The sequence below is a fragment of the Oncorhynchus mykiss genome, chromosome 20 (genome assembly GCF_057628025.1).
Source record: "Oncorhynchus mykiss isolate SJ-2025 chromosome 20, ASM5762802v1, whole genome shotgun sequence".
Lineage (NCBI taxonomy): Eukaryota > Metazoa > Chordata > Actinopteri > Salmoniformes > Salmonidae > Oncorhynchus > Oncorhynchus mykiss.
Genome location: NC_143041.1, coordinates 8,243,046 through 8,261,447, shown reverse-complemented (window position 1 = coordinate 8,261,447; position 18,402 = coordinate 8,243,046). Strand labels below are relative to the sequence as shown.

The 18,402-nt window shown below is 42.6% G+C and overlaps 2 protein-coding genes, 1 long non-coding RNA gene and 1 other non-coding gene across 6 annotated transcripts in view; 1 reads left to right on the top strand and 3 right to left on the bottom strand.

Moving 5' to 3' along the window:
- Window positions 1-9,533, bottom strand: part of LOC149974324 (fatty acid synthase-like) — a 31,093-nt gene extending 21,560 nt beyond the window's left edge. The window contains exons 1-3 of one of the 2 annotated variants that reach the window (XM_090212061.1): window positions 9,349-9,533; window positions 9,222-9,243; window positions 3,399-3,544 (exon numbers count right to left, since the gene is read on the bottom strand). In XM_090212061.1, coding sequence (XP_090068187.1) covers window positions 3,399-3,525 — 127 coding nt within the window. In that variant the 5' untranslated portion in view covers window positions 3,526-3,544; window positions 9,222-9,243; window positions 9,349-9,533. The remainder of the gene's footprint in view (window positions 1-3,398; window positions 3,545-9,221; window positions 9,244-9,348) is intronic. The other variant, XM_090212062.1, reaches the window with a different exon arrangement.
- On the bottom strand, window positions 3,271-3,346 carry LOC149974325 (small nucleolar RNA SNORD36). Its single transcript, XR_016489545.1, has one exon. It is a non-coding gene; the product is annotated as a small nucleolar RNA SNORD36 (small nucleolar RNA).
- A 220-nt stretch (window positions 9,534-9,753) lies between the features above and the next one.
- LOC149974323 (uncharacterized) overlaps window positions 9,754-18,402 on the top strand; it is a 13,448-nt gene continuing 4,799 nt past the window's right edge. Inside the window, exon 1 of the long non-coding RNA XR_016489294.1 lies at window positions 9,754-10,013. This is a non-coding gene — a long non-coding RNA (uncharacterized LOC149974323). The remainder of the gene's footprint in view (window positions 10,014-18,402) is intronic.
- LOC149974322 (coiled-coil domain-containing protein 57-like) overlaps window positions 12,768-18,402 on the bottom strand; it is a 26,094-nt gene continuing 20,459 nt past the window's right edge. For both annotated transcript variants that reach the window (XR_016489291.1, XM_090212063.1), the window contains exons 19-21: window positions 16,001-16,141; window positions 15,203-15,413; window positions 12,768-13,524 (exon numbers count right to left, since the gene is read on the bottom strand). Coding sequence is in view for 1 of the 2 variants with exons in the window: in XM_090212063.1 (XP_090068189.1) it covers window positions 13,355-13,524; window positions 15,203-15,413; window positions 16,001-16,141 (522 nt within the window). In the remaining variant the exon portion in view is untranslated. The remainder of the gene's footprint in view (window positions 13,525-15,202; window positions 15,414-16,000; window positions 16,142-18,402) is intronic.

Sequence of the window (18,402 nt, the reverse complement as noted above, 5' to 3'; positions counted from 1 at the left end):
TAACCGGATAACTGGGTTTCCCCAGACAGCATGTGTTCTACCTGTAGTCACTGACTGGATAACCTGGATAATTCCCCCATGAATGTAATAGTGAACATATTAATTCATGTAATCATTTTACACACAATCTAAAGCAGGACTACTCCTTCCTCTCAGTAATTCTATGCAGACAGCAAACAAGGGCCTTTCCTCTCCCTTATTTTCTCCACTCCTTTCCCATACCCTTCCCCTCTTCTTTTCTCCACTCATTTTCTCCTCCCTCCCTCTATCCCTGCTTTTCCCACCTCTCCTGTGGTGTGTGGTCTTAGGGGCTCCGTTCGCCCGGAGGCTTTTAGTACATGAATGCGAGCTTTAGCTGGTTGCCAGGCACTGACTGATGAGAGGTGCTATTCACAGAGAGAGGAAACAGAGGAGAGAGAGCAGAGAGAGAGAAACCAAGCAAACGAGGGAGTAAGAGAGCGAGACAGCTAGGAAGGTGAGATGGGGCTAAGAAGAAAAATATGGGGAGAAAGGCAGAAAAAGAGAGACCGAGCAAGAAAGAAAAACTGAGTGAATTAGGCAGAGCCAGAAAGAGTATGAGAAATAAAAAGAGAAAGGAGAGAGAAGCTAAACAAGACAAGCCAAGGAGTAGCAGTGCCAACAGCCCAGCACCTCAGCCAGGTGGTGAAAAGCAACGAAAAGCAGAGCAGGGCAGAGTACTGACAAGAGACCTTCAGCGACTACAGAGCACCTCTTACACATCAGAGGCTCATCGTACAGCTAACGGCTACGAGCGCTCGTTTGGGTTCATGTGGGTTGTGATCAATGATGATGTGTATAGCATCTGGATTAATGATGCTATGTATCGGCCATTGAGCGGCTTCGAAGCCACATTGGCACTCCATAGTAGGAGCAGTCCTCCATAGTAGGAGCAGTCCTCCATAGTAGGAGCAGTCCTCCATAGTAATGAATGGAATTCTACAGTATTTCAACTAAATTGACAATATTAAATGTATTTAAGTAAGTTTTTGTTGTAGTGGGGACAAGAACATTAGTTATCAAAAAAAAAAAAACGTATATAGAAAAGTATAGAAAACATGAAGAACACCTGCTCTTTCCATGACAAGATGAATCCATGTGAAAGCTATGATCCCCTATTGATGTCACTTGTTAAATCCACTTCAATATCAGTGTAGATGAAGGGAGGGAGACGAGTTTAAGAAGGATTATTATGCTCAACAGTTTCCTGTGTGTATCAAGAAAGGTCCACCAACCAAAAGGACATCCAGCCAACTTGACAACTGTGGGAAGCATTAGACTCAACATAGCATCACTGTGGAACCCTTTTGACACCCTGTTGAGTACATGAGCCGATGAATTGAGGCTGTTCTGAGGGCAAAGGGGCGGGGGCAACTCAATATTAGGAAAGTGTTCCTATTGTTTTGATGAATGCCAAGATGACGACATGGTGGCTTCAACACAGCGCCCCCCCATCAACCATCTAGGTGTATATAACGCAGCAAAAAAATAAAACACTCACTGTCAACTGCATTTATTTTCAGCAAACTTAACATGTGTAAATATTTGTATGAACATAACAAGATTCAACTACAGACAAACCAAGTTCCACAGACATGTGGCTAACATAAATTGAATAATGTGTCCCTGAACAAAGGGAGGGGGGGGTGGTCAAAATCAAAAGTAACAGTCAGTATCTGGTGTAGCCACCAGCTGCATTAAGTACTACAGCGCATCTCCTCATGGACTGCACCAGATTTGCCAGTTCTTGCTGTGAGATGTTACTCCACTCTTCCACCAAGGCACCTGCAATTTCGGACATTTCTGGCGGAAAGGCCCTAGCCCTCACCCTCCGATCCAACAGGTCCCAGACGTGAGAGATCCGGGCTCTTCGCTGGCCATGGCAGAACACTGACATTCCTGTCTTGCAGGAAATCACACAGAGAATGAGCTGTATGGCTGGTGGCATTGTCATAATGGAGGGTCAGGATGAGCCTGCAGGAAGGGTACCACATGAGGGAGGATGTCATCTTCCCTGTAATGCACAGCGTTGAGATTGCCTGCAATGACAACAAGCTCAGTCCGATGATGCTGTGACACACCGCCCCAGACCATGACGGACCCTCCACCTCCAAATCGATCCCACTCCAGAGTACAGGCCTTAGTGTAACGCTCATTCCTTCAATGATAAACGCAAATCCGACCATCACCCCTGGTGAGACAAAACCGCAACTTCTCAAAGAGCCAGTCCTGTCTGGTCCAGCGACGGTGGGTTTGTGCCCATAGGCAACATTGTTGCCGGTGATGTCTGGTGAGGACCTGCCTTACAACATGCCTACAAGCCCTCAGTCCAGCCTCTCTCAGCCAATTGCGGACCGTCTGAGCACTGATGGAGGGATTGTGCGTTCCTGGTGTAACTCGGGCAGTTGTTGCCATCCTGTACCTGTCCCGCGGTTCTGATGTTCGGATGTACCGATCCTGTGCAAGTGTTGCTACACGTGGTCTGCCACTGCGAGGACGATCCGCTGTCCGTCCTGTCTCCCTGTAGCGCTGTCTTAGGCGTCTCACAGTACGGACATTGCAATTTATTGCCCTGGCCACATCCTCCTTGCAGCATGCCTAAGGCAAGTTCATGCGGATGAGCAGGGACCCTGGGCATCTTTCTTTTTGTGTTCAGAGTCAGTAGAAAGGCCTCTTTAGTGTCCTAAGTTTTCATAACTATGACCTTAATTGCCAACCGTCTGTAAGCTGTTGGTGTCTTAACGTCCGTTCCACAGGTGCATGTTCATTAATTGTTTATGGTTCATTGAACAAGCATGGAAAACAGTGTTTAAACACTTTACAATGAAGATCTGTGAAGTTATTTGGATTTTTACGAATTATCTTTGAAGGACAGGGTCCTGAAAAAGGGACGTTTCTTTTTTTGCTGAGTAATATATATATATATTTATATTTGAATGACAGACAAACAGGCCAGTAAAGACTGGAGGAAGCATTCAGCATTCTACTCATTAACCTGCTCACATTGATGGTGATGCAAAATAAAAGTATAGCTAACCAGGTCTTTGGTCAGGGGAAGGGAGGCATTTCCTAGCATGTGGTTGATGTAACATTCCATGACTAGGCAGTACACCCACATCATTTACGGCAGATGTTCGAATGAAATATTGGTCTACAATGTATGTTTTGGTTCAAAACTGCAACACAATTTATGATACAAGCTACTCATTAGTTTACGGTGTAGATTACACTGTGATGCAAGGTAGCTTGTGTGTCAGTCAGATTTTCAAAGCTCGTTGTGAGTCCTTTCAGAGTTCAAAGAAACAAATAAAAACAGCATCATGTCTGATGTTTATGGGTCATAATCACATCCAGGTCATGGAAAGGTCACGGGGGCTCACCTGGCTTCCACCTTCGGTCATCTTCTGTTACCATGTCAACCCCATTGAAGAGGTTCTCCCAGAATTCCTCGAGGTTGTTTGACTCAGGAAGCCGGCCCGATATCCCGGCTACAACAATCTCCTCCATCCTGGGAATAAAAGGGCTACTGTGGGAGGAGAGAGGAGAAGAGTGAGAGATTGGGTTAGATGTAGGGTTGAGAAGATACCAGTATCACGATACTTAGAAGCAGGGGTTGACATAAAGGGTTGTCCTATCGCCTGGGGCAAGTGAACTAAGCAAGTTGAGCATGCTCTGAGGCTTCCCCAATTGGGCAGGTTAATTTTATTTATTTAAGTGAAACTACAAAGATTTCCAGTAGTCTGTAACTGATATTTCTGGTTCCTCCCCATTGTTTAATGTGAAGACTATGGCAGTCAGGGTAGATCGGCCTTCTCTGAGAATTTATTTGACTGATAGCAACAAAAATACAAAGATGTCCAGTGCGGATCTTTCTGATTCCTTGCCTATGTGCAGGCAATATATAACACTTTGTGTGTAAATCGTGAATTAGCATTTTCGGGCAACCAAAAACAATGTCACCCAGTCACATTTGTTTACTTTCCAAGCTATAGCACACAATATTTGAAAAAGATTTGGGTCTGCTTCGTATTGTTTGTTGCCATGAGAAAAAAAAAAAAAGAGGATATAGGCTACTTGTATTGTCACAATCCTAGTTAGAGGTTAATTTCGTTTACCCTTTATTTATGCACATTACTGTAGTTTCTTAAACAATAACTGGTGCACGATGGCAGCAGTATCACAAATTATCAGAAAACTACAGCCTGAGAAAATTGTGAACTAAGTAGGGGAGAGAAAAGGAGACCAAAAGAATTCAGAGAAATTAAGAAAGAGAGAGAGTGGGGGGGGGGGGGGGCGACATAAGTCTAGACAAAACGACCCTATGGGAAAATTCCCATTCCCCACAGAAACATTTAATTGCTTGCACACACGCTTTGACAGACAGTAGCTTGCGAGAGTCAACTCCCTCACCCCCTGCAAGGAGTCTTACACTGACAACAATAGATTTCGACTGCTTGACCAGGCAGCACTGAATGGGTCTGTGGAAATGAGCCCTTGAAAGCCTCTTTAGCACAAAGTCATGTTCAGCACAGCATTTTAAAAAGGTGCTTTCTAGGTCAACCAGCCAGTTCACCTCAGGCGACAGCAGACTGGGCTGGGAAGCAGAGATCTGCATCTGATTAAGAAGAGAAGCAGAGGAGATACTCAGTGCGTGTTCATGTTTGTGTGTAGTCGCAGTTCGAGTGTGAACTCATCATCCAGCCCAGAACCTTCGTTCCTGGGCCAGGCCATTCCGTGCAAGCCAGCCAACCAATGACACGGCAGGGGAGGGGCCAATCAGTTTATCCCAGTTCACTGATCAATGCAGTGAAGCGCTCTACTCCAAGTTGTAGCTAACGGTTCCCTAGTTGAACACACAGCAGCCTACTGTTAGTGCCCTCACACAGGGCAGGGGGGCCAACACAATACAGCTGGTGGAACCGAGCCCCTACAGTACTGATGACCCCCTAATAGGAGTGTTACAGCACTCCTCGCTCTTCAAACCTGGAAAGCTACAGGGCTTTTGTTCTGGTCCGCATGATTTCAAATTACCACGCACTTCATAGGCTAAAAGGCTATAGGTTTGTTAACTGGGATAGAACAAAAGCCTGCACAGTGCACACCCTGTGGGTGCATAGGACCAACATTGAAGAACACCTTACAGATTTAAAGTAAGCCCATCGGACAGTGAGCCAGTGTGGGCCTACATCATCACCACTCTTAATTGGTTAACTACATTAACTCTCACTGTCCGATGGGCTAACTAAATCTGTACAGAGACAATAAGGCAAACTAGGGACTGCACGCTCCGTTCCTCTGTAATGGTAACATCATGCAATTGGTTACTGTGATTGCAGCATATTTTCATAACTCCAGATGACTGGCAGCAGTGTGTCTGTGTGTAGCATCTGAATACAGTCCAGTGAGTTCTTTAGCCAGTGTGTCCATCCACTGAAGCATAGCTACATTCCCTGATAACTCAACAAAATATATTTGAATGGAACTGAGAGTCCCCCACTTTCCCAATAACACAGCGTACTATATACAGTGGGGGGAAAAAGTATTTAGTCAGCCACCAATTGTGCAAGTTCTCCCACTTAAAAAGATGAGAGGCCTGTAATTTTCATCATAGGTACACTTCAACTATGACAGACAAAATGAGAAAAAAAAATCCAGAAAATCACATTGTAGGATTTTTAATGAATTTATTTGCAAATGATGGTGGAAAATAAGTATTTCTGTTCAGAGAAATTAGCCATTGAAGTCGCTTGCATTATTTACCTACATTCTACAAGCCTAGGGCACATTGTCAGGTAAATACCTAGCTAGGAGAAGACTAAAGTCTGAATGCCTAGCCAAGGATAAATACAAACCTGTCTAACTCGAAAGTGTGTAGTACACATGGAAAGAGAGGTTATGTCATTTCAGGCCGAGATCATGTTTGTCAGTGCTGCCTTGGAACAAACGCCTGCACATCTGGTATTGTTATTGGCTGAGAAGTCAGCTTCCTGTGAGCAGTGGCCATGCATCTGTAAGAGTATCAGGATGTCATAGCAGTTTAAAAAAAAAAAACATGGCAGTAGCAAATTGAGTTAGATAATTGATTGTTGCAGATGCATCATGGTTATCAATCTGAAGGCTAAGATGCCTTGTTAATGGCACAGTGTCTTATTTTATAAAATTTTCACCTGAATTTTGAACATTTTCACACTAAATTCTCATTACCAAAATGGGTCCAGATTAAATTCTCAGGTCAATTTATACAATTCTACATTAGAAAAGCCAAACTTATTTGAATAAAAAAAAAATACAAATTATATATAAACGCATACGTTGCTGTACTGTCCATAAATCATACAAATGGTATACTAGTTGAAGTTTACATTAAACAATAATATTTATTACGCAAAAACACCGTCTGTGAACATGTTTTTTCATTACCCTAAAACTTTTTCAAGTTGCTGTAAAAAAAAATGTGGGTAAAGTTTAATTCACATTATGCATCATCTAGATCAATATCGTCCTTAGACGAGCACAAGTTTATTGAATTTCTTCACTTATATGCCTTCAGAATGAGGATCTTATTCTCAAACACCCTCTTTACGACACTTGACTGTCTCATTACCAAAATTGAAATATGGGTGTATAAACCACATTCAATGAACTTAAAGCATAAAAAAAAAGGCACTATCAGATTAAGCCAAAAATTACATTTTTCTTAATATTTCCGAAATATTGGTGGATTATGGTAAGAATAAGCAGGTTTGGAAGATGAAAAATAAACATTTCTGAAATAAAAAAAATACAGATCTAATCTTAGTGATCCAAGAGAAATTATTTGGGTCAAGCACCAGTTTCATGAGAATCACCCTTCACTCCTCCGCCTATAGAGTATCACCCTGCCTGGCCATAGAGGGCTGGGTAGGAGCAGGTTAGTAAAGTAGCCTAGTAAACCTACAGGGATTAAGGTGGATTATCATCTACCTGACCTGAATCTCATCACTGTAAAGCAGGGCCTTGATTGATTACATGTGTTGGATATCTACTTATGCAACACAATGACAACTACTGTACAGTGACACCATGTCATGGATGACAAAGCACACAGCCTTCCTGTGTGTGTTTCTCTCCCCGTCTCTTGGTGCATCTGTCTCTCCCCCACTCACTCAGTCTGTCTGTCCTCCCGTCTCCCGCTGTCCTCTACAGCCATTTTGTGTAATATAAATAACTCAACCTATGAGGGAGTGACACAGACCAACATCTGTGCACAAAGATAATAATGGGATTCTTGTACAGATTACAATGAAACTGTATTGATTGACAATCAATAAAAAAAAATAATAATAATAATCTGTTCAAATCTAAGCCATACGCCTCAAATAGAACATACTAGTAATTGGCTTGGCTCAACTTTTCACATAGATACTAAAACACATGAAAAGTACCTGGAGTTGTTATACATAGCAATAACATGATGTATGACAAATTCGGCTGAAGTTAAAGACTACATCCACCTCTAGAAGCCAGGACATTTCATCCTGGGCCTCGATGACATACCTGTCAAGTAGGCAAAAAAAGCACCAGCCCGTTCACTCAAGGAGACTGACTATACCTTGTTCCTGTAGAGCTAACCTCCCGTAGGTTTTCAATCTGACTCCAGTTGTAACTAACCTGATTCAGCTTATCAACCAGCTAATTATTAGAATCAAATATGCTAGATTAGGGTTTCAGTGAAAATCTACAGGATGGTAGCTCTTCAGGAACAAGGTTGGAGAGTCCTGGTATAAAGAGAGCTAGGATCCTGGCTGGTGCTGGGATGGGTAGGCTCACCAAACATTGATGTCCATTTCTAATGCGATACTAGTCTGGGTAAGCAAGGGGTATTCAACTCTTACCCTGAGCCCACAAGGTCTAGAGACTAGTGGTTAGATTAGGTGCTCTCTTTTCCAAGTCTTAGGCACAAAACCTCAGATTCATGCTAAACCTTTTGGACTAGACAAGGCCTATTTGAAATATTCAAGGAAAATATACCACTCAAACTATATTTTTGTTATTTGTAGTTTCATTAGTCCACTATTGATACAGTCCTAAAATGTTTTGTAATTAAGCAATCAAGTTTAAGATATGGACTAATTAAACATATACCAAAAGATACTTCCACTCAAAGTTTCCTTTAAGTGAAGTTCAGAAGGTGACTGTAGCTGAATGACAGTGAAAGTGATTTTCATGTCTTCAGAGACATGGATACAGGCATGAGTTTTACAATATGACTCATCAAATTACTGTCTTGCAATTAGACTAAGAGGGTGCGCAAAATGCATCATGCTCACCTCCTACTAGCCATGCAGAAAATGTAACCAAAAATATATCAGAAAGAGCAGCACCAGAAAAAAGGCTCTCAAAAGGAGCAATTCAATAATTCAATACTATCCCAGGCATCAACACCCCCCAAAAAAACTAAATTAATTGAATTATTAATGACCCTTTGATGTTGGCATAGCTAATCAAACCATTGTTACTGGGCCCTATAGGTCAATACTTATAAACTACGCTCGATTATCTCCTGCTACTCCCAAATTGAGACCAGGGACACAAGCACGCCACACGGATAACTAGCCAGCATAATATAGGTGTCCCAAGCATAATCAAACATAACTACTATTCACTGATGAACTGCCATTTAACTGATTAAAACGTGGTGGAATCCAGGTAGTGATGAACATATAGCAACTCAACTGCTAGCCTTCGCAGTGGCAGGCATCATCACTATTGAAATTGCGCCTGAACCTATGAGAGCGTTCCTCTGCCGCCTGCCAGGTTAAGACGTTTGGCTAGGTATTTCACGTAGCAGCTAACCACCACATGTTACAGCAGTCTTTCAGTCGATTACACGGCCGATGACGTTCCACGCAACCATTGGTTAGAGGAAGCAACATCTAAGCAGGGGATGGCGACCAAAATCTTTACCTAGCCTAGCTAAAATGTCACTATTTTTGAGAATAAGTCAGCTAGCTGATGTAACTCTTACAATGCATGAACATTGTAACGAGAAAGTGTAGTAATTGATTTTTAAAAAAAAACAAGCCAGTTGATATCGAGGAAATCTATGTTGAGTTCGTTTATGTTTATTGTTACGACGCCGGTCATCATAAGGGAACATCTCACCGGCTAACTTGATGAAGAAGCTATAACATTGCTAATCTAGCAATATCAGAACAACTTACCTGTATTTATGTGTTTTAATATCTGTAGAAACCACCAAAATGAGATAAATATTAGTAAAGAAACGGTTAACGTTATCAAAAATTCCCTCGATAATCCCTTATCTTCCGTCGGTGAGAGCGCGCTTGCCTGTGATGTGTCCGTGCTACAGTTGTTCGGGAGGAATCGCGAGCTCTTCCCGTTCACTGCCTAGCCCTTCCAATTTCTCTCGCTTCTTTGATTCCCTTTCTCTATTTAATTTAAATGTCTGACATGCTCTCCCCGGCCACGCCACATGGGCTGACAGCTTGGATAGGCTGTCCAGTCCAATGAGAAAAGAGGCAGGGCTCACAGTCTCAGCCAGTGATGGGGTGATTCGCTGAACGCTGTAGTTTCGGAAAAAAACGGAAGAAAGCGATGGAAAGGTTACTGTAGTACATTCGGATAGCATTGGATGTATCCTATGTGCTAGTCCAATGTGCGAGTGCACCAGGAGCCTAGCCCGGTTTCCCCCGCCCCATTATATTGATAAAGCTCAAAGCCAAGTCCAAGTTCATCACTCAAGTTCAAAGCGCAGAACCATCACTTACAGGTCTGAGCTGTGTTCAGATTTCACACTGATTGAACAATAACTAATTTCGAAATCTTGCAGAAAGGAGGACACATGCAATAGTCCATGGACTTTGGGAAACACATTTGACAATCTTGATCAATTAGATTTTTCCCCTTTTTATTCACAAATGTATGATTTTTGACAATGCAATTTATTGGAGATGGATATACCATTAAATAATGGTGGATTTAGCCTACACAAGGTAAATATTTCCCCCTAACCTATTAATAATGAATTAATGTATTCTTTACAGCATGTGTAACGCATTTGGAAGTCTACTAGTGCAGATTAGGCCAACACTATGTTGAATATAATTTGTATGAACTGCATGGTCACCTGTGGTTGACGTTGTAGAAATGATATATCTATCAATGCATGTGTTCGATCACCTGTACGAATTGAAGGAGTCATCTATAACTTATTTTTTTAAATCATTGAAATATTGTATATCCATTGTTTTGCATGTATAGAAAGATAATCATTTATTTTATTGCACCCAAGTATTCACAGTATTTTATATTGTTTAACAAGAGGTTTGGTAATACTTTATAATAACTTCCACCAATAAGTCATTATAAAATGTTTATAATTACTTATAAATGCTTTATACATAAACATGTAAATGTTCATGAATTTTAATGCTTATGAGTATAAATGTCCATAAATAACTAAATACGTATTTTATAGTTTATGCTTATTCATGTATGTTTTTATATATTGTTAATGGGTATTTTACCCAAACTCAGTCAGTAGGCATTTTTTCTGTAGGTTGTACTTGAGGAGCAACCATATCAACCCACCTGAAATAGATTATTATGGCGAATGTACAGTCAGGCTGACAAACCAGGTAGCACACACCCAAATCGTGCCAGCTGTGATCATAGTTGTGATATTTTACAAACGTGAAAATGAACCAATCACAGAGCAGGGGTGTGTGGGCACCTCCAATCAGCTTGGATGTGAGGGTGTTGCTAGGAGATAGGGTGATGTGATGACAGTGAGGGGAGGAGCTTGTTGCCAGGGCAGCAAGGATGGTGATGTAATCAGAAATGCTGCCTGACTGTTGGGGTTACTAGAGTTCAATGGTGAAAATGGCATGTGGAGGATGGCATGATGTAGAGAAAAACTACAACTTACTTTGTACTGTTCTGTCAATATCTTGGACTGTACTTATTTACTAACCAAGATAATCTGTAGAAAACATGTGGAAATACAGTGCCTTGCGAAAGTATTCGGCCCCTTTGAACTTTGCGACCTTTTGCCACATTTCAGGCTTCAAACATAAAGATATAAAACTGTATTTTTTTGTGAAGAATCAACAACAAGTGGGACACAATCATGAAGTGGAACGACATTTATTGAATATTTCAAACTTTTTTAACAAATCAAAAACTGAAAAATTGGGCGTGCACAATTATTAAGCCCCTTTACTTTCAGTGCAGCAAACTCTCTCCAGAAGTTCAGTGAGGATCTCTGAATGATCCAATGTTGACCTAAATGACTAATGATGATAAATACAATCCACCTGTGTGTAATCAAGTCTCCGTATAAATGCACCTGCACTGTGATAGTCTCAGAGGTCCGTTAGAAGCGCAGAGAGCATCATGAAGAACAAGGAACACACCAGGCAGGTCCGAGATACTGTTGTGAAGAAGTTTAAAGCCGGATTTAGATACAAAAATATTTCCCAAGCTTTAAACATCCCAAGGAGCACTGTGCAAGCGATAATATTGAAATGGAAGGAGTACCAGACCACTGCAAATCTACCAAGACCTGGCCATCCCTCTAAACTTTCAGCTCATACAAGGAGAAGACTGATCAGAGATGCAGCCAAGAGGCCCATGATCACTCTGGATGAACTGCAGAGATCTACAGCTGAGGTGGGAGACTCTGTCCATAGGACAACAATCAGTCGTATATTGCACAAATCTGGCCTTTATGGAAGAGTGGCAAGAAGAAAGCCATTTCTTAAAGATATCCATAAAAAGTGTTGTTTAAAGTTTGCCACAAGCCACCTGGGAGACACACCAAACATGTGGAAGAAGGTGCTCTGGTCAGATGAAACCAAAATTAACGTTTTGCATTGTTGCCAAAAAGTTCATGTTTGGCGTAAAAGTAACACAGCTCATCACACTGAACACACCATCCCCACTGTCAAACATGGTGGTGGCAGCATCATGGTTTGGGCCTGCTTTTCTTCAGCAGGGACAGGGAAGATGGTTAAAATTGATGGGAAGATGGATGGAGCCAAATACAGGACCATTCTGGAAGAAAACCTGATGGAGTCTGCAAAAGACCTGAGATTGGGACGGAGAGTTGTCTTCCAACAAGACAATGATCCAAAACATAAAAGCAAAATCTACAATGGAATGGTTCAAAAATAAACATATCCAGGTGTTAGAATGGCCAAGTCAAAGTCCAGACCTGAATCCAATCGAGAATCTGTGGAAAGAACTGAAAACTGCTGTTCACAAATGCTCTCCATCCAACCTCACTGAGCTCGAGCTGTTTTGCAAGGAAGAATGGGAAAAAATTTCAGTCTCTCGATGTGCAAAACTGATAGAGACATAACCCAAGCGACTTACAGCTGTAATCGCAGCAAAAGGTGGCGCTACAAAGTATTAACTTAAGGGGGCTGAATAATTTTGCACGCCCAATTTTTCAGTTTTTGATTTGTTAAAAAAGTTTGAAATATCCAATAAATGTCATTCCACTTCATGATTGTGTCCCACTTGTTGTTGATTCTTCACAAAAAAATACAGTTTTATATCTTTATGTTTGAAGCCTGAAATGTGGCAAAAGGTCGCAAAGTTCAAGGGGGCCGAATACTTTCGCAAGGCACTGTATGTACATAATGTGTTAATTCATATTTCATAAGATCCCTTTTCAAGGTCAAATTTGTAACAATTCTGGTTTGCTGTAACACTTTTTCAATAAAGGAACATTTCTAAAAATGTAAAATTTTAATTAATGTTTTATTGGAACAATCACAACTTCATGATTTGGTATAAAATCAACACAGATATCAAGGCCTGTTCAGGACCCGTACAACAAGAGCACCTAACAGTTGATTTGTCATGGTGAGAGAAAAACATGAGAAGGTACAAAATTGTGCTTTTCAGTGTGAGCATCAGTGAAAGGAAGCCCAGTAAGAACTTCAATGAATCCTCTCTTTCCTGAGGTGTAAAGGCCAAGTGGTTCCCCCTGGCCTGAGCAGATAGTTACTATCTACCTAATCTGGGTGCCAGACTGGATCTGCTGTCAGCACCACTCCCCTGGTGGCCATGCGAAGACAAACTAGCCTGGCTAGAGCAGAACCAGCCTGGCACCACCCACGCAATATCTATTACCTTCTGCATTAGCCTCTGATATTATAGTAACACTCTAGTATACAGTACAGAAATGACAAGGTATTTACTTGTCATTTCTACCTACTAAGTATGTTGGTATTCGTTAAATCAAGCACCACAAGGCAACATTTGGTACCAGGTACCAACAGTTACCAATTGTGTTGAATTCTGTTAGCCTACCAGAAAGTCTCCATCAGTCTTTGATATTGTAGTTCCTGATCTTGCCCCCCCTCGCACTAGTCTTGGTCTTCCTGGCGGTGGCAGACGGCCTGGCTGGTGTCATCCTCTCCAGGACAGGTGCTCTGCACCCCTTCACCCCCACTGCCTTGTCCCCAGGGCTAGGTTCATTCAGCTCACCATCACCTGGGTGCAGATGTGTAGAAATTAAATTCCAGCCTTGTAAAAGGTTGTTTCATGGGCAGAATGAGACAGTGAGTGAGACTGTGTGTTGCAGTACAGTGCCTGTCTCCCTCAGTTCCAAACAGACAGTGAATGAGGGCTTATTCCCACAGAGAAACACAGACACACTCACTCAGTGCTGCCTGATCAAGGACATTATTTCCAACCTGAGACGCCTTTCAAAATGTTAGCAATGAAAAGTCTGCTGGCTGTGAAATCCAACCCCCTGCAAGGTATTTGAGGTTGAATACAATGTACCGGGCAGCACTGAAAGCATCTGCGAGGATGAGGCCTAAGGGACTGCCACCGAAAGTGACTGCGGTGCAGAGCGCCTGCATGGCTGCCTAGAGACAGAGCTCACATTGTGCTTATCTGAATCTCTCTCCACCGCACAGAGACACAGAGAGGCAGAGGCTTATTGCACCAACATCTCCATTATCTATACTACTGTACAACACCATGGTTACCATTATCCCCTCTCCTGACAGAGTACTAAATACTAAGTAAGTATGTGTTCGTAACAACACAATTCAACTTGGACACCTTTATGGACGTTCCTTATCTTCACCAATGCGTCTAAAGATTGCCTATCTATACCAACGCGTCTAAAGATTGCTTTCCTCTCATTTACCCAGCAATTATGATATTGGTATATACCACAATCCTCTTTGTTGAAGTCTCTGATGGTATACACTTGTTGCATGCCCTCCCAGCCCCATTCTCCTCACACGTGAGAGCCCTGTGTGTTCTTCTCAACGTTTACTCAGCATAATGTGGAAACCCTTGGCAGTCTACTGTTGGGCCAACTGTGATGCAATGCCTCTGTTCTAAATCCCAATCTGAAAGATGGACACTGTGTTGGATGACCTTCACTACTGTCTGTGACCTGTTGCAGCGGCTGCTGCTGAGGCAAGACACATACGAACACGCAGCAATAGATCCAGGCTATCAGTCAGCACTTCTTCTAGCAGGCGGTGGCTGTGTTGGTGCCAGCCAGGCCTGGCCAGTGCCGTGGGCTCTGCAAACAACACCAGTGTCAACAGAGCCAGACCTAACCCATGAGTGGCTCCCCTGTCCACTGATTGAGAAACTGTTCCCAGTGCAGAACAGAGTCCCTGGTCAGAACCTTCACCCTGTCACCGCTGTGATCTGGCCCCAGACTCAAGGTGCATCCCAAATGGCACCCTATTCCCCATGTAGTGCACTCATTTTGTCCAGGGCCCATAGGGCTCTGGTCAAAAGTAGTGCACTAGGGAAAAGGGTGCTATTTGGGACAGATACAAGGCCACCAGTTGGGCAACCTCCCTCCTCCTCTGTGGCCAGACTGCAACTCTGTCTTTACTTTAACCTCAGCTAGGTGAAATGATAAACACTATTATCATCATCTCATACAAATAGCCTTTCGGTCTGAGGCCTAGTTATTGGTGTGTGTGTGTGTCATGAAAGAGTGATACTGGACTTCCTGTACCAGATACTCCGCTAAGTGCTAAATGGCCAATAGAATGCAGACACACCAGTGGGTTTATAATGGTGTGACTCACAGGGGGGGGGGGGAGAAAGAAAGAAAGAAAAAGAGAAAGGAGAGCGCTGACAAGAAATTAGACAAATACCTTCACATCACTGTCTCCAGGTAAACTCTCACCTCTCTCAGAACAGCTCTCCCGGGGTGTGAGTATGGAGGGGCTGAGACCTCTGTCTAGTATCTGCCACACCTCCCTTAGTGAACCCTCCGTCGCCACCGACGACAGCAGTAGAGGACCTGACGGGCTGGAAGCGGTTCGTGACCCGAGGTCCAGCTGCAGGGAGCTCTGGGATTGGCTGATAGGTGGGGTGTTCTCTTTAGTCCTAGGACGCTGAGGAAGAGGAGAGAAGATGAAGTGAAAACACTGTCTTTGTTTTACTTAACAACTTCTTACTCAGGTATAAATAAGTAATATTACATTTTGCACATAATTTTAAACTGAGTATGATACCAGTGCTATGTTTTCTCTGTTGCTATAGTTAATAATGCAATATGTAACTTTTTGGGGACGGACCAAATTCACATAGACATGTGTTATAGATCTGTCCCTCTCATTGAAAGGAAGTCTAAGAAGCAGCAGATATGTTCTATGTGACTATTTCTATGTGTCCCGTTCTTAAGTTTCATTTTTGCATCTTTTATTATCAAGCAGCTGAAAATACAACATTGTTGGTTATTGAAAATATATTTCACAGCAGTTTAGATGGTACAATGTTTCTCTACAATATACTTGCTTTTTAGTCACATAAACTGAAATTAGGCGAACTATTAGAATTTTAGCAACCAGAAAATTGCAGAGGGATAAATGGCAAGACATCAACTCTGTCTATTGAAGTGAGTTGAGAATCCAAGCTCTTGCAGTATTGGTCCTCGGGTCAGGTGGTATCTGACACTGTAGACAGACATTACTGTTATTACCTCATGTCTGTCTGTGTCCTTGTGCCCCTGGCCCCAGGGGTTGATGACCCTGTCTCTGTCTCCACTCTTGCTCTCTGAGAGGAGAGGCCTCACCATGATAGGAGCCCCCTTCCTCTGCTCCCTCTGGGCATACTGCAGCTCCTGAAGAGAATCATGGTTTACTCTGGTGCTCCCTCTGATGGTCACACAGAGTACTGATCATTTTCTATTTTATTTTTCACCTATATTTAACCTGGTAGGCCAGTTGAGAACAAGTTCTCATTTACAACTGCAACCTGGCCAAGACAAAGCAAAGCAGTGCTTTAATTTAGCAATTAAACATGGGAGTGATAGATGTGCAGAAGATGAATGTGCAAGTAGAGATACTGAGGTGCAAAGGAGCAAACAAAATAATAATAATGGGGATGAGGTAGTTGGGTGGCATATGTACAGATGGGCTATGTACAGGTGCAATGATCGGTAAGCTGCTCTGACAGCTGATGCTTAAAGCTAGTGAGGGAGATATAAGTATTTAGTCAGCCACCAATTGTGCAAGTTCTCCCACTTAAAAAGATGAGAGAGGCCTGTAATTTTCATCATAGGTACCCTTCAACTATGACAGACAAAATTAGAAAAAAAATCCAGAAAATCACATTGTAGGATTTTTTATTTATTTATTTGCAAATTATGGTGGAAAATAAGTATTTGGTCACCTACAAACAAGCTTTCTGGCTCTCACAGACCTGTAACTTCTTCAATAAGAGGCTCCTCTGTCCTCCACCTGTATTAATGGCACCTGTTTGAACTTGTTATTAGTATAAAAGACACCTGTCCACAACCTTAAACAGTCACGCTCCAAACTCCACTATGGCCAAGACCAAAGAGCTGTCAAAAGACACCAGAAACAAAATTGTAGACCTGCACCAGGCTGGGAAGACTGAATCTGCAATAGGTAAGCAGCTTGGTTTGAAGAAATCAACTGTGGGAGCAATTATTAGGAAATGGAAGACATACAAGACCACTGATAATCTCCCTCGATCTGGGGCTCCACGCAAGATCTCACCCCGTGGGGTCAAAATGATCACAAGAACGGTGAGCAAAAATCCCAGAACCACACGGGGGGACCTAGTGAATGACCTGCAGAGAGCTGGGACGAAAGTAACAAAGTCTACCATCAGTAACACACTACGCCACCAGGGACTCAAATCCTGCAGTGCCAGACGTGTCCCCCTGCTTAAGCCAGTACATGTCCAGGCCCGTCTGAAGTTTGCTAGAGAGAATTTGGATGATCCAGAAGAAGATTGGGAGAATGTCATATGGTCAGATGAAACAAATAGAACTCGTCGTGTTTGGAGGACAAATAATGCTGAGTTGCATGCAAAGAACACCATACCTACTGTGAAGCATGGGGGTGGAAACCTCATGCTTTGGGGCTGTTTTTCTGCAAAGGGACCAGGACGACTGATCCGTGTAAGGGAAAAATGAATGGGGCCATGTATCGTGAGATTTTGAGTGAAAACCTCCTTCCATCAGCAAGGGCATTAAAGATGAAACGTGGCTGGGTTTTTCAGCATGACAATGATCCCAAACACACCGCCCGGGCAACGAAGGAGTGGCTTCGTAAGAAGCATTTCAAGGTCCTGGAGTGGCCTAGCCAGTCTCCAGATCTTAACCCCATAGAAAATCTTTGGAGGGAGTTGAAAGTCCGTGTTGCCCAGCAACAGCCCCAAAACATCACTGCTCTAGAGGAGATCTGCATGGAGGAATGGGCCAAAATACCAGCAACAGTGTGTGAAAACCTTGTGAAGACTTACAGAAAACGTTTGACCTCTGTCATTGCCAATAAAGGGTATATAACAAAGTATTGAGATAAAATTTTGTTATTGACCAAATACTTATTTTCCACCATAACTTGCAAATAAATTCATTAAAAATCCTACAATGTGATTTTCTGGATTTTTTTTCTCTCATTTTGTCTGTCATAGTTAAAGTGTACCTATGATGAAAATTACAGGCCTCTCATCTTTTTAAGTGGGAGAACTAGCACAATTGGTGGCTGACTAAATACTTTTTTGCCCCACTGTATACCTGCTGGAGCACGTGCTACGGGTGTATGCTGCTATGGTGACCAGTGAGCTGAGATAAGGAGGGGCTTTACCTAGCAAATACTTAGATATATGACTGGTGGGTGCTTAATGTGAGTCTGGAAGGAGAGTTTACAGTCTAACTAGACACCTAGGTATTTGTAGTTGTCCACATCCTCTAAGTCAAAACCGTCCTGAGTAGTGATTCTAGACGGGCGGGCGGGTACGGGCAGCGATCGCTTGAAGAGCATGCATTTAGTTTTGCATGAATTTAAGAGCAGTTGGAGGATCTACATTGCAGTCCTAACCTGAGATATGACAATGTAGCTTTCACACTAC